Here is a 14382-nt window from a genome sequence, read left to right as displayed (position 1 = left end):
TGACATCCATGATTGACGGTCCATGCCATCCCAAATAATTGGCCAACAATCTTTCTCAACAGCACAATATAACAAATGTAGTTGAGTTGCCTGAAAATTTCTGGTTCAGGTAGGACCAAGAATGGTCGCATTAATTTAACCGACTGTAATTTAAAGAATAACCGAGACAGTTGTTACATACATGTTAACTTCAAAAGCAACGAGGCATCAATGTTTATCAGCACCTTCATCAAAATCAGCCTGCCTCATAACCCGAAAATCGAGTTGTTTCTGATGCTTCAAACGTCGACGTTCATCAAAAACTTCCCATCCTTCATACTGTCACAAAAAGTAGTCAGATCATTCAAGAGTCCTAAATTGATCCAAACTAATAGAGAAAAAAATTCAAGTACTACTACCTCCATTCAATCTCTACCATAATAAAAAAGCATTTAGGAAATGTTTTGAGTTTATGAAATAAAATAAAACATCATTCAAAGAGGTATCAAATCTTGAATGTGAGGGGTATGTACTGCGTATAAATTTTTTGAAACTAATTTGCAGCATGAGCACACACCTGTCGGAGGAGGTCTATGGTGATTTCTGTGTTGTGGAGATCGAGTGTAGATAGGTGGATGCACATCTTAAATAATGTACAAGGTAGGGACCTTAGGCCATTATGACTGAGGTGCAAAGCCTGCAACGCATGACAGAATAATTAAGACAGGAATCTTCTATTGAAGTTCGTACAAATCTTACACCCAGCTCATATACCTACTACATTTGTTGGGAGTCAGATATGTTCATGGAAAATACTAATTGTGAGAAATTAGGAGCAAGATTAAGCGTAGTTAATGTGTTTCTCAACATGTCATCACAGAATATAAATTAGAATAGATTTTTAATTAGTTCTCAAATGTTTTTCACTTCACAAAAACTGTTCAGATAAGAGATTTCATAATATAGATGAACCGTTATAATAAACTGTAAGAAGATAACAAAAGATGTCACTTTTTAGTTCGTTTTCCCTTTCGTTTACTGTAGATTTAACCCACTGTAGTAGATGGCTCTTGTGAGTCAAATTTTCATGAGCCTACATTTGAGGGAAGTGGTGAAATGTTAAATGATCAAAGTTTACCGAACTAACAGTTGGCCAAATATGATTCAACAGACAGCCATTATTTTCATATTGTATGTAGCTCGTTGGAATGTCCCTTAAAGAAGAGGAAGTTCGAAAGTCTATTAAGAAAACCCATCATCACCTAATGGTTAAAGAAGCAATTCACGAACTTAGATGTTTTTCTGAAGTTGCAATTTAAGCTATGATAGTCACATATCTAAGATAACATAATCTTTTTAATGCCGAGTTTCAAGGTCGCGAGCTTATCCAGTGAAATTAGTTTAGGTTACTAGGTTGGGAGTAAGCTCTGGGGAAACTTACGTCTCATTCAAAACACCTGACCTAGTGGTTTGTATCAGCAGTTGCTGAGGTTCGATAGATCAGAGCCTTATCCAATTTCCCCTTGCCAGGCTTTTTTCACCGGACAAAAGCAATTGGAAATAGAACTCTTGAGGAAGATTGGAGAAAAAGGATGAAGAAAGGCTAATTCTCAAGCTGGTTCTTGGGACCGATGAGTAAGATTTTGGCGTCAAGAGGTATTCATCAAAGTTGCTAATAAGGATCATGATGTTCTAGATGTTCCAACTGAACCTATTACACGATCAAAGGCCAAAAACATTCAATATTCAACTACAAAATTGGATAGGTTCGGTTGAACCTCCATTTCATGTATTACAAGTTGACTCGGCTGAGGAAGGACCATTTGGAGCTTTTGTAAGGTTGAAGTGGAGCATGAGGTTAACCCAAATAGCACTTCGATTAATAACTTCTTTGAAGATTTTATTTATTATTTTATCATGGTCTAACTTCTTTTAGTGACATTTGAAGGGTTGGAGGTTTCTTTTATGGAGAGGCTATAAATACCCACATAATTGACATGTCAAAATCAGATTTTGGATTATTGAAATTTAGCTCTTAAGTTCACCTTAGAAATTTGAGAATCATCTTTGTCATTTCTAAGATTTCAAGTCATTCTTGTGTAGATTGCATACGAGCCATTCAATCAAATCTTAATCAAGTTTGATTGAGAGTGACTCAACTTGGAAACCTTGCTTTTAGATTTTTTTATCTTAAGAGGTAATATATTTCTAACCTTATCTCTTAGTTGATTGAATTTTGTATAAGGAGGTGTTAATATTTTTGATTCAAGTATTCTTACTTCAAGAAAAACTTGGATTGTTGGTGGAGGATTAGGATTACCTTATCAGTTAACTTCTCTGCTTTAATTTTTCCTAGTAGTGATTCACATAAGCCATCACAATATTGACTAAGGTGGGTGGCTTTCAGGTTATGGTAATTTTGTTAATTCCGTAAATACTTGGCACAAATTTTGTTAAAACAAGTGGATCATTTCCCTGTATCTAGTTACAGAAAACTACTTTAAATTATCTGGAAACAGAACCAAGAAGTCTTAGGTTGAAACAGATAATAGAAACTAGATATTATAGAATGAAGTAGGTAGGAACCTTCAAATTGAGCAAACAACCTAGAGACTCGGGCAACTCCGACAGAAGATTTGATGACAGATCCACCTGTACCATAGCCAAGCATGTCAATAGAACTTGGGTGGCCGGGGGGTGGCAGAGGAGGGGGGAATGTTGGGAATCAATATTTCCTAGACTAATAAGAAGAGTATGAAAGAAAGGTTCTTTTGAACACAAGTCTTGTACCTCTGTAAGAGAACTACATTCCCCTATAGTTGAAGGAACAATGCTCATCCTGAGCCATGTATGAAGAGATGCATTAATAATAGATAACAGTGGACAGATTAATTCACATTAAATATAGAAAATGTTGAACTATCTGCAACACGAGAAAAAGAAGTATAAATTATGTATAAGAACTATCTACACCACAGTTATACAGATTTATTGATGAGAAATTTGTTCAAGTATATGCCACTTGGAGTTACCTATTATTGCTGACTTTCAAAACTTCAAGTCGGGTCAAAAATCTTATTTCATCTGGGAGACTCATCAGTTTGTTATTGGCCACATGCAGTTGCTTTAGTGAAGTTAGACTGCCAAGTGCAGAAGGCAAATTACTTAACCTGCATCAACCAGCTTAATTGATGTTAATGGGTACAGGTTCATATAGTACAGTTTACTTGAGCATTTTGTATTCTGATACTGCAAAAATTAGATAGCCACTAATCCTTGAAACAACTGAAGCTACTTACAGATTATGGGAGAGAGATAAAACTGTTAGATGCTTCAAAAACACTAATCCGTCCCAACTTATAGACTCTTCAGATATCTCATTAACATTCAGTAATAATTTCTGCAGATTATGATAAAATTGGAGAGATTTTACAAAGAGGAATTTAACAACTCAAATGAAAAGCTGAAAAGGTAGACAGAGATTAAATTACCTGCATTGAACTTAGACAGCCAACTTGAGAAGGAACATGGTTAATAGAGTTGTGGCTCAAATCAAGTACTCTCGCAGAAGTTTCACAAGACCACACTTCATTGGGAATTGCCTATGAGAGGTTCCAATGAATTCAGAAAGAAATAATAATCACAAACTTGTTTTGTTTTGCGAGAAACGATGGTTTGTTCTATACCTTCAAATTGCTGTCAGATAACGCTATCACTCCAGTGGCCTTCCATCTTTCCAACCGGCTTTTATCTACAGAGACACGCTGCTTAACATCAACCAATTTATTTTCATTTTGTATACTCCTTTCTCTGGGACGAGGCTTCGCTTCTCGCAGGATTGGGCCACCCTATTCAATCAAATCCAAAGAGTAAAAACTAATGTGCTATTTCTTTTAGGAGGACGACAATTTATGTCTTTGGGTTACTCGAGACAAATTCTTCTGTTCTTACTGCCAAATTCCCAATCTCAAATCCAGCACTGTTCAAATGAAAACATCTAACGCTATATATTCCGTTTACTTTTCGGCCACACAGAATATAGATGAATCCACAATTTTTAACAGAAAAATCATCTTTCTCGCAGTTCTAACAAATTAACCCTAAGAACTTCGAAAAGTGGGAGACATGGCATGTAACTTCCTCAAACGCATTTTATAGGTGAAATCAAAATAAAAATTTAGCAAAATTGAAATCCAGATGCAAGAAAGAAGACTTCAATTGAAGAAAAAAATATAGAAAAACCAACTACCCCTTGGTGCAGTCCCTGAGAAGCCATGAGCATCATTTTCGCTCCATTAGCCACCTCCGATGCCGCCAATGTCATTTCATCGGCCAAAACCTTTCCTGAAATCACATATCATGAACTTCTCAAAAATTCTAATCCATCTTTCTCAGAAAAATTATTTCCACCACACGCATGTGCATACAAATAGAGACAGAATCCACAACCTTTGAAGATGAGCTTCTGGCCACGAGGTAGGACGTCGGTTAAAGGTTGAAGAAGCGATTTCAGATCCTTCACGGTAGAATCGCAGGGAACAGTAATCGGTATCGACTTTCCAGTGAACTTAACGTTGATTGCAATGGACTTGCCATTACCTTCAGAAGTAGCCGCCGTCGCTCCGACCTCCATTTCTGGTTCGCGCCCTGGCTGAGAGGAGCCTCGGTGTGTTCCTTCAGAGCTAAGACGATGATTAGTTGGTGAAGCAACGACTTTCTCTTCTTAGTAATTTCTTCCAATTTTATTTATTTATTTATTTATGATTTTTCCTTAATTAAACTCTAAATTATAAAAAATATCATTAATATTTTTAAATATGTAAATTTTCAAAAATAATGTGCGTGATTAAGAGTTTAATTAAAATGATAAAGCACTTCTAATTATCTGTACATCACATGATTAATTATTGCTAATTAACGTTGAAATTATTATTAGTGTTTCATAATTACAACCTCTCGTAAAACAAACCGCCTTTCCTTTTCAAACCGCGACATTCTACAATAACCCTTCGTCTCCAATCTTCGTCCACTCTTTTTCCCTTTTAATCTCTTCTCTCTCTCTCTAAGCTAAAAGTGAAAAATGTTCGATCCTTCTGCGAATCCACCATTTTTTTCAGCTCTTCTTTGAATCAGAAGGCTCCGGTTCAAGCAATCGAGAAGTTCTTGTGCATTTTCGCCGCCGTACGGTGTAATTTGTTGTTCTACTGGTTTTCGCTTTGTATTTCCGGCGAGAAGGGGAGATTTGGTTGCCGTCATCGGAATTCCGGCCTCAATGTGGCGGTCGTGGAGGAAATCGATTGTTCAGATTCCTGATAAGAACTCGCAAGCGTCTCCGTTCTCTTGCTCCTCTTTCAAAGACGTTCAAGAACTTCTCGCTGACGAAACCCCTAAACCTACCTCTAGGAAGACCTCAACAATATTCCATCGAGTCCGATTCGTTAATTCCTTGCTCAAAGCGTGGTCAAATCTCCCGCCGGATGGTCAATCGCAGCTCCGATTTCAGCCCGAGCCTGAACCGGTCCTCAAATTTCTAGACCTTAAATCGACTAAGTCGCCGCCGGTTCCGCCGCGATCCGAGGCCGCACCTGTTTCGGATAAGCGAATAGTGGTTTATTTCACGAGCCTACGCATTGTGAGGTCCACTTTCGAGGACTGCCGGACTGTCCGCTCAATACTGCGAGGGTTTCGCGTTTCGATCGACGAACGAGATCTGTCGATGGATTCGGGATTTCTGGCCGAGTTACAGCAGATACTTGGAAAAAAGGAGTTGGCCTTGCCGACGGTTTTCATCGGCGGCCAATACATCGGCGGGGCGGAGGAAATCAGGCGGCTACACGAGAGCGGCGAGCTGAAGAAGCTGATTGAAGGGCTGCCGACGGCGGATTCCGGCGTGTGTGAGGTCTGCGGCGGCTATAGGTTCGTTCTGTGTGAGGAATGCTATGGAAGCCACAAATTGTTCACGGAGAAAAGTGGGTTCAAGACGTGTACGGCTTGCAACGAGAACGGATTAATCAGGTGCCATTCTTGCTCTTCTGCAACATTTTGAATCATTCTGATCCCTTCTCTTCAGATAATTTAAAGAAGAAAATGATGAAGGGGAAAAGAAATCATCCCCAATAAAGGGAACCCCCCCAGAAAAAGAGGCAACTAATTTTTATTGACCAATTTTTGGTTCTTTTTTCATTTCTTGGATCAGTTCTTAACATTTTTGTACCTAAAAAGTAGCTTTTAACGAGTTTAGCATCTTCTTATTAAGCTGCCGCCATAGAATTCTCTGGTAATATTGTTGTTTGGAGAAGAAATCATCACAAAAATGGCTTCATTTCCTCCCTTTTCCCCCCTGATAATGTTCATTTCAAGTATGAATTCGTGATACGTAGCCTTGATTTCAAGTATGATAAGCAGCATGTTTAGAATTATGAGTTCCATTGCCACTGGAATTGAGCTGGGGCTGGCCTTGATTTGTGGTGGGAAGAACATCATTTTTGTTTTGCTTGTAAAACCAGAAAGAGGTGTAGGAAGTTGACTGTACAGCTACAGCGGCAAATAATTGATTCATAATTTGGGAGAAATTTTAAGGCCTTGTTGATATATTTTAAAGAAACAAAGCTTTGGTTGTTTCTATAGGTCTCTTATTCACTGATTTTTCCTTTTCTTTTAAACCTCGACTATTTTAACAACGGTTGTCGCCATAACTTGAACTCATTCACTAGGTCGTTTCTTGAAACGTGTTCATTCTCATTTGTGCCGATGTATAACATTCATAGTTACAACTTCCCGTAAGTAAAGAGACGAGAGCACAAAAATTTAGAAATTCTTACTCTTACCTTTCATTTATATTGGGGCGACCAATCATACAATGAGTAATTTTACAAAATTCGTGAGTATAATAAAAGCATGAGAATTGCTTGTCCTCATAGTTCATCTAGGTCAACCAATGACAAACACGTAGATTAACTTTGCCAACCAATCTTTGTAAGTAGAATTAAAATCGACTTTGAGAGTTATGAATACTTGTAGTAGGTTAAGTAGGGATAATAATAATAGGGCATAGCCTTGTTTGAGTCCATCTTTGTTCTCTTATATGTATCTTCATGGCATCAAATGTAAAAGCCCAATTTTTTGTACAATAATTCATGTTTCACATTACTTTGCAGGTGAAACCATCAAATTTAAAGCTACTTAAATATATTGTTTTAACTACTATTTAAAATTAATTTATGATTCATAAGCACGAGGTTTTTAATTTTTTTAAATTTTTGTCTGGAGTTTAATGTAAGGTAGAAATCAAGATTTGAACGTCAAACGTGTACATCAGTTATTTGACCAAAAAAAAAAAAAAAAAAAAAAAAAAAAAAAAAAAAAAAAAAAAAAAAAAACATTAACAGGGTTATGAGTACCATACCGCATCGAATTTGAGATGGACTTCAAAAAGGATCCGCGATTCCCCTTTTGTGCCAAGCTAAGAATGAAAAACTGGGCTTGGATCAAGGTGGCTCAATAAAAGAGTTGACGAAGGGGATGCGCCAAACAATGAGTCTACTGGACACGGTTCAACTAGTCGATACTCTTACAATACCTTCCAGGTTCTCTTGAGAAAAGTTCAAAGATGACAGTATCTGCTAACGGTGGGCTTAGACTGTTATGAATAATATCAGGGTAAGTCACCAGACGATGCGAGACACTAGTCAAAGTAGAGCTAGACGCTGCCCATAGTAGACACGTTTTAAAACTGCGAGGCTGATGACGATACATAACAGGCTAAAGCAGACAATATCTGCTACTGATAGATTTGAACTATTACAATATTTTTACCCTAGAAGCACCGGATATTGCCGATTGAAGAGCAACGAATACAAACAATTGATACAACCATATATATTAAGAGTCTTATGAGATTAGGTCTTCAAAATTTGAGACAAAAATTAGACCAACAAGACCCGCTCCACCTTAGTTCATACAAAAATTGTACGAAGACATGTTCAAAAGGAAAAATTGTCGAACTATTACTGATTAGAATCGAAAAGTAAAAAGACAAAAATGCCCCTTCAAAACATTGGTTCTATTTATTCATCCTTATTTAGAAAGGTGGGTTGAATTGTCAATTTAGTGGCATTGCTTCATTTGCCTTTTGAGCTTATTAGCTCTCCCACCCTCCTTCACCTAAATGTTGGCCTTTTCTCCATCTTTGGTTTATCTTCCTATCTAAAAATTTCTTTAATTTCCTTATAATTAATAAAACTTCACCAATAATTATCATTCAAATTAAATTAAATTAAATTAAATTAATTAAATAAAAAATTTAATGGAATCCACCGGTAGCCGGTGACATGTAGCCATCTGAAGAATATGGACAGTCAAATTCTGAGAAAGCTCTGTCTTTACAATCTTACCCTTTTTTCTTTACGTAAAGTCTACGCCATGCCTTTTCTTATCCGATAATGTTACTTCTCACCTAAAATTTTCATTTAATTAATTAATTAGCTTTTAATGGTCTTTTTTTATCGGAGTCTTCATCTGATCTGCGAACTCGATTAATTCAGTTGGGTTGGGAGAAGTTGACATTTTTTAGTCAACTTTTCCCTACCCGATAGTTTTATGTTGTAATCCGTTGTTGTTGCCCTTTTGCTTGCATCACATATAACACTAATTTCAATCTTTCAAGCCTGGCTTTCAAAACTCTCTGCCTCGTTTTCTAAAACTTTCTTCTTGAACCGAGGCCAGAAGCTCGAGCATACGTCGCTTGGCAGTAGGTGACGCAAGAATGAATTGGCTTAACTTACTTCTTGTTGGGAAGTGAGTTCTGCACAATCGTAAGTTTGCTGCTATCAAAAGTGCAATTGTGACATTTTAAATTTGCAATCCAACTCGATTCTATTTTAAAGATTATTACGAAGATAAAGAACCTTTGAAATTTGTAAATTTAGTTAGTAATGTAATATATATCGTGGATAAGTAAAAAATTTTAAATTATTAACATAAGATAAATTTGACAACTCAACTCGAAAATAAAGGGTTGAGCTTTGAACTCTATTCGGATTGATCGGATTGTCAATCCAATCAATCAAAGTATTTTTTTCAACCCAACTAAACTGTGAAAAACGGGGGTGTGGGGGAGTAATACAAGCATCGTGCTGCTAGGCGAAGCGGTGGAGTGCTGCATTCTAGATGGCAAGAGTCCAGTATTGAAAGCATCACTAGCTTACGCTTTCACTCGAGTAGCAAGGGGCACGTGAAATCCCGTGTGAATCCGCAAAGACCACCTTGCAAGGCTAAATACTCCTGGGTGACCAATAGTGAAGTAGTATCGAAGGGTGAAAAGAACCCTCATCTGGAAATAAAATAGAACATGAAACCGTAACCTTCCAAGCAGTGGGACTCTGACCACGTGCATGTTGTTGACCAAAATAGTCAACTTGTCCGGTTTTAGGCATTTTCAAATTATTTTATGGAAAATTGAGATTTGGAGTAAATTAATTTGACCATGTGAGGGGTTCGGACAATATAATTGGTGGGAAACAGATTAAATTAAATTAAATTATTTTAAAAAATAGGTTTTATAATAATTTATGGGTTCGGGTCGCTGTCGATTTTGACTTTTTCGAGATATTTGTTGGCTTGAAATTGAAAGAAATAAGGATAATACTAAAAGAAGAATTAATTTTATTTTTGTATCTAAATAATTAATTCAATCTTACCAAACAATCAAGCTCTCAAAGACGTAATTTAAAATTTCCTATAAATAAATTATTTATTTTCACTCGATCTTATATAAAATCAATGCAAAATAATTTAAATAAAATTATCAAATAATTTTCCTAAATAAGTAGAAAAAAACAATGAAAAAACTGAAAAAAAAACACCATTATCTATTTTATTTTTATAATTCTTCCTAATTTGCAAAAATAACTTCTTATGAATATTAATTATTAATTTGTGTATTAATGTCTTAATATAAAATATTTATTATTTCTAAAAAAGCTATACAGACAATTATAAAAACCATTAATATAACGAGTGCGAAAAATAAATAAATGTATATAAGAGGAATAAAATAAAAATATAAATACCCTGTAAATACAAAAAACCGACAAATTATATAATCATTATTTAGAAAGAATGGTTTTAATTAGATGAAGAACGGCGGCGGGAATATTAGGTACGGCCACTCTGTGTAGTCACCACCGCAATATTCGCCGGGAAATGGTTCCGTCGGAAATACGACATGTCGCTGTAAATACGGTCTAAAAGAAAGACACAGAGCACGAGGCGGGCACGTGGTGTTGATTGGAAGAAGAACGGCGCTATAAATTAGAGGAAAGAAGAGTCGTCGGAGCCGAATCGCCGATTATTTGGTTCTTTTTTCTTCCCCTTTGTGAGGGTTTAATTTATTTATTAGAATTTAGAGATTCTGTGACTGTGAGAGTTGGCAAATTTTACGCGCTTTCTTCTGAGACACTAAATTTCCTGAACAGATCTTTGTTTGACTGAGAATTTTGTGATTCATGGGAATGGATGAAGGGTGGAGATTTCGCCGGCAGAGGCTGCGATGGGCGGTGCTAGCGGCGGCGATGTTGCTTTTTCAGAGTATGAGACATTGTTTTTCTTTGAACGATGAAGGTAAGGGGATTATGGGTGGTTGTCGGAATGCGTTGTTTTTCGGAGTTTTTGAGGAAATGGGGTTTGTTTGGATGCAGGTTTGGCGTTGTTGAGGATTCGGGAAGGGATTTTGAGAGACCCTTTTGGTGGTTTATGGAATTGGAAGGATAATGATGAGGAATTTGATCATTGTTCTTGGTTTGGTGTGGAGTGCTCTGAGGGGAAAGTGGTGATACTGTGAGTGAATTCTTCCATGGTTTTTGTTCATTCAAAGCTTCATGGATTTCGCCATGAATGTTGAGCTTTGTTGAGCTTGCAGGAACCTTAAAGATCTCTGTCTTGTCGGAAAATTGGCACCAGAAATGGGCAGATTGTCGCATATAAAATCCATGTAAGTGGCAAACTCCAAATCATGAACCAGTACGAGAATTCATGTCCCTTTTAGCTTAATCTTGCTCGTTTTGGTTGCAGCATTCTTCGAAACAACTCATTTTATGGAGGAATTCCCCAGGAAATTGGGCAGCTGCTTGAGCTAGAGGTTTTGGATTTGGGATTCAATAACTTGTCGGGGTTGTTTCCTTTGGATCTTGGCAAGAACTTGTCTCTGACAACCTTGTAAGGATCGAAGAACTTGCTGTCTCTATCCATTTGGTTCAATTTCCTTGCTGAGTTTCTGTTTTTGGTTTTTGTAGGCTTCTTGATCATAATGAATTCATTACCCAAACTCCAGAGAATCATGTTAACACAGATGGAAGGAGTCTGCTATCCCCGGCACAATCAGAATCTCCGGGACGTTCATTCGTTTCATTACCGCCTTTTTCGTTTGCTTCATCGTCATCTCCATTGCCGCCTTCAGATCCACCATTAACTCCTGAAGTATCTCCCACAAAGCCTCCAGCTCCTAGGCTCCATTTGAGTCCTGTACCGGCATCCGCCCCGAGTCTACACTCACCGGTTCATGTTCTCACACCGCCTCACTCCCACAGGGCTTCGCCTCGTTCCTTAGCTCCATCTCCGAGTCTGATTGGAGGGAGTAATAAGAAAAAAGATCACAGAATTCCAATATTGGCAGGAATTATATCAGGGTCATTGTTCTTTATTGTTATCAGTGTTGGAATTTTGATATTCAGAAGCAGTAAAGTTGTTACTGTGAAGCCTTGGGCCACCGGTTTAAGTGGACAGCTGCAGAAGGCATTTGTAACAGGTTTGGTTTCTTTCCTCAAAAGTAATAGAATTTGGAAGATACCTCAAGTCTAAGTTCAGTACTCGAACTTTACCGTTGTCGTGTCAGGTGTCCCGAAGCTCAGGCGATCCGAGCTCGAAGCAGCTTGTGAAGACTTCAGCAACATAATCGGATCCTTTTCGGACATCACTGTCTATAAGGGAACTCTTTCCAGCGGAGTTGAAATAGCTGTGACATCAACTGCAGTGACATCTAATGCAGATTGGTCAAAAACTAAAGAAGAACAGTTCAGGAAAAAGGTACAAGAAAACAAACAAAGTGTCTTTGAAGTTCATCAGTTTAGGCTCAAAGTTTCCGTTCGTTTCCATGTTTGTAGGTCGAAACTTTGTCGAGGGTCAACCATAAGAACTTCGTTAGTCTCGTCGGGTTTTGCGAAGAGGCACAGCCGTTTACAAGGATGATGGTTTTTGAATATGCTCCAAATGGAACTCTGTTTGAGCATCTTCACAGTAAGTGTTTATTTTCATATAAACATGTTGAAGAATTGGCATTGTTCTTCCGAAGTTCATGGAATCATCCTTGTTACAGTAAAAGAAGCTGAGCACCTGGACTGGGAGACGAGACTACGAATAGCAATGGGAGTAGCATACTGCTTAGAACATATGCGCCAGCTCGACCCGCCCGTCATACACAGACATCTTTGTTCTTCGTCTGTGTACCTGACCGAAGACTATGCTGCCAAGTTGTCTGATTTCAGCTACTGGAGTGAAGAAACAGCAGCAAAGTTAGGATCCGCGACGGTCGAGGTCCTGGAAACGTCGCCTGCAGATTCAGAAAGCAATGTTTATAGCTTTGGATTAATTTTGTTGGAAATGATTACAGGTAGAATTCCATTCTCGGTTGATGATGGCTCTCTTGCAGATTGGGCAGTAGATTTTGTGAAGGGGGAAGAGTCATTAAGAGAGATGGTTGATCCAATTCTAAGCTCCTTCAAAGAAGAACAGCTCGAGAATTTGTCTCGAGTGATAAAACAGTGCATCCAGCCCAAGCCGAAGCAAGGATGGACGATGTCGGAGATTGCTGCAAGGTTGAAAGAAATCACAGCATTGGAGCCTGCTGGAGCAACACCAAAGGTATCTCCTCTGTGGTGGGCAGAACTTGAAATCATATCTACAGAAAGTTGAGTTATGGTATCGTTTCTTGGGGAGTTTCAAAATTCTTTTGTTGATTGTAGCAATTGGTTGTTTGACTATAAAATGAGGAAGAAAAGTTTCAAAAGGCAGTAAAAATAGCAGCAGGGGTTGAGTAGCAGGGAGAATGCAAAGTGGTAAGAAATGATATTTGTACATAAAACAAGCTCTGCTAAGTCTATGTTGTAAGAGCTCCACAACATGAATATGTATATGCCTCTTTCTTCAAAGATAATGATTATGGTTTTGTGTGTGTTTTCCTTCGGGTACAAAGTATATCACCCGAAGTATTTCTGATATGGGTGTGAAAACTTCTTTAAAACCGTGAGGCTGAGGCGATATGTAACAGACCAAAGCGGACAATATCTGCTAGTGGTGGTTTGGGCTGGTATCAGAGTCAGACACCGAGCAGTGTGAAACACCAGGAGTGGATTGAAAGGTCCCACGTTGGTTGGGGAGGGGAACAAAATGATTCCTTATTAGGGTGTGGAAACCTCTTCCTAGTAGACATGTTTTAAAACGCGAGACTGACAGTGATACATAATGGGTCAAGCTTAGGGTTATTACATGTATCTGTATCTTTAAATGAATAGAGTTGTTCTTATCCTCTAGCAATGCACAACAACCAACTGAAATATGCAACATTCTTATAGACACAGAACGAACTCAATGCAGAGGGAGCAAGAAAGAAGGAAGTGAGCATGAGTGAGGAAAAAATCACAATCGAGAGTGAGAAAAGCAAAAAAATAGTCCAAAAAGAGGTTCGGTGACGCCAACAAAAGGTTTCTTTAAAAAAAAAAAAAAAAAAAACCTCTTTTAGGAGTATCGAGATGATCGGTAACTCGACTATAATTTCCATGAGAATATCTACACATAATATAAACCATAAGGTTGGAGGCTTCAAATGTTTGACCCAAGGAACAATCATAGAGCTCTTCGACATTGCACATGTGAGAGCTTGGTTTCAAGAAGATTGATGTGAATAATAGAGGCCAAGTGGCGACAGATACAGGACAGATAAACACACACGGACATCCTATCCTATTACAGCAACTTCCCTGCGTCTTTCCTGGAAACTTTCATATAATATTATACACAACAAACAAGAATTGAGCAGTACATGGCTGCCTCACCCTACTGAATTCGTGTCGATTTGGATACTGTTTAATAAATTCGAGATTCATGATAAGTTTCTGACCAAAATCAATCAACTCAATTCACTTGAAATAGCTTTTCAGAGTCGGATTCAGTCGATTAAGTTCGATTTTGATCAAAGGTTGATATCATTGTATTGGTTTGGTGTTAGTTTTGGCCCCATCTATATATATAGATCCAACCGACACACCTACACCTTCCTAATATGAAAACATGGGTTGGTTCCAAATAGAATTTTTCCTTTTACTGATGTCATAAAAAGGACGTCTTGCATCA

At 37.8% G+C, this 14382-nt stretch overlaps 3 protein-coding genes across 5 annotated transcripts; 2 read left to right on the top strand and 1 right to left on the bottom strand.

Moving 5' to 3' along the window:
• Positions 1–9: 9 nt before the first annotated feature.
• On the bottom strand, positions 10–4720 carry LOC111484491 (LRR repeats and ubiquitin-like domain-containing protein At2g30105). Its single transcript, XM_023131120.1, has 10 exons — positions 4429–4720; positions 4229–4323; positions 3666–3827; positions 3471–3581; positions 3279–3379; positions 3012–3149; positions 2770–2818; positions 2566–2631; positions 557–676; positions 10–318 (listed from the first exon to the last, which is right to left on the bottom strand). Exons 1-10 carry the CDS (start codon positions 4610–4612, stop codon positions 208–210), a joined length of 1137 nt encoding a protein of 378 aa, XP_022986888.1. The 5' UTR covers positions 4613–4720; the 3' UTR covers positions 10–207.
• Positions 4721–4856: 136 nt separating this feature from the next.
• On the top strand, positions 4857–6306 carry LOC111484519 (uncharacterized protein At5g39865). Its single transcript, XM_023131159.1, has one exon. It carries the CDS (start codon positions 5252–5254, stop codon positions 6023–6025), a length of 774 nt encoding a protein of 257 aa, XP_022986927.1. The 5' UTR covers positions 4857–5251; the 3' UTR covers positions 6026–6306.
• A 3803-nt stretch (positions 6307–10109) lies between these two features.
• On the top strand, positions 10110–13206 carry LOC111484441 (inactive receptor-like serine/threonine-protein kinase At2g40270). 3 transcript variants are annotated; one of them, XM_023131028.1, is made up of 9 exons: positions 10110–10334; positions 10455–10599; positions 10677–10815; positions 10898–10969; positions 11050–11193; positions 11271–11782; positions 11870–12060; positions 12138–12270; positions 12350–13206. In XM_023131028.1, exons 2-9 carry the CDS (start codon positions 10485–10487, stop codon positions 12943–12945), a joined length of 1902 nt encoding a protein of 633 aa, XP_022986796.1. In that variant the 5' UTR covers positions 10110–10334; positions 10455–10484; the 3' UTR covers positions 12946–13206. The 3 variants fall into 3 exon arrangements, with proteins under 3 accessions (XP_022986796.1, XP_022986795.1, XP_022986797.1); XM_023131027.1 differs by having other exon boundaries at positions 10110–10354; XM_023131029.1 differs by having other exon boundaries at positions 10110–10599; positions 12350–12990; positions 13038–13206.
• The last annotated feature ends 1176 nt before the right edge of the window (positions 13207–14382 follow it).

Source organism: Cucurbita maxima, unplaced genomic scaffold (assembly GCF_002738345.1).
Source record: "Cucurbita maxima cultivar Rimu unplaced genomic scaffold, Cmax_1.0 Cma_Scf00009, whole genome shotgun sequence".
Taxonomy (NCBI): domain Eukaryota; kingdom Viridiplantae; phylum Streptophyta; class Magnoliopsida; order Cucurbitales; family Cucurbitaceae; genus Cucurbita; species Cucurbita maxima.
The sequence above is the reverse complement of the archived record's forward strand: the minus strand, read 5'-3'. Positions and strand labels throughout refer to the sequence as shown.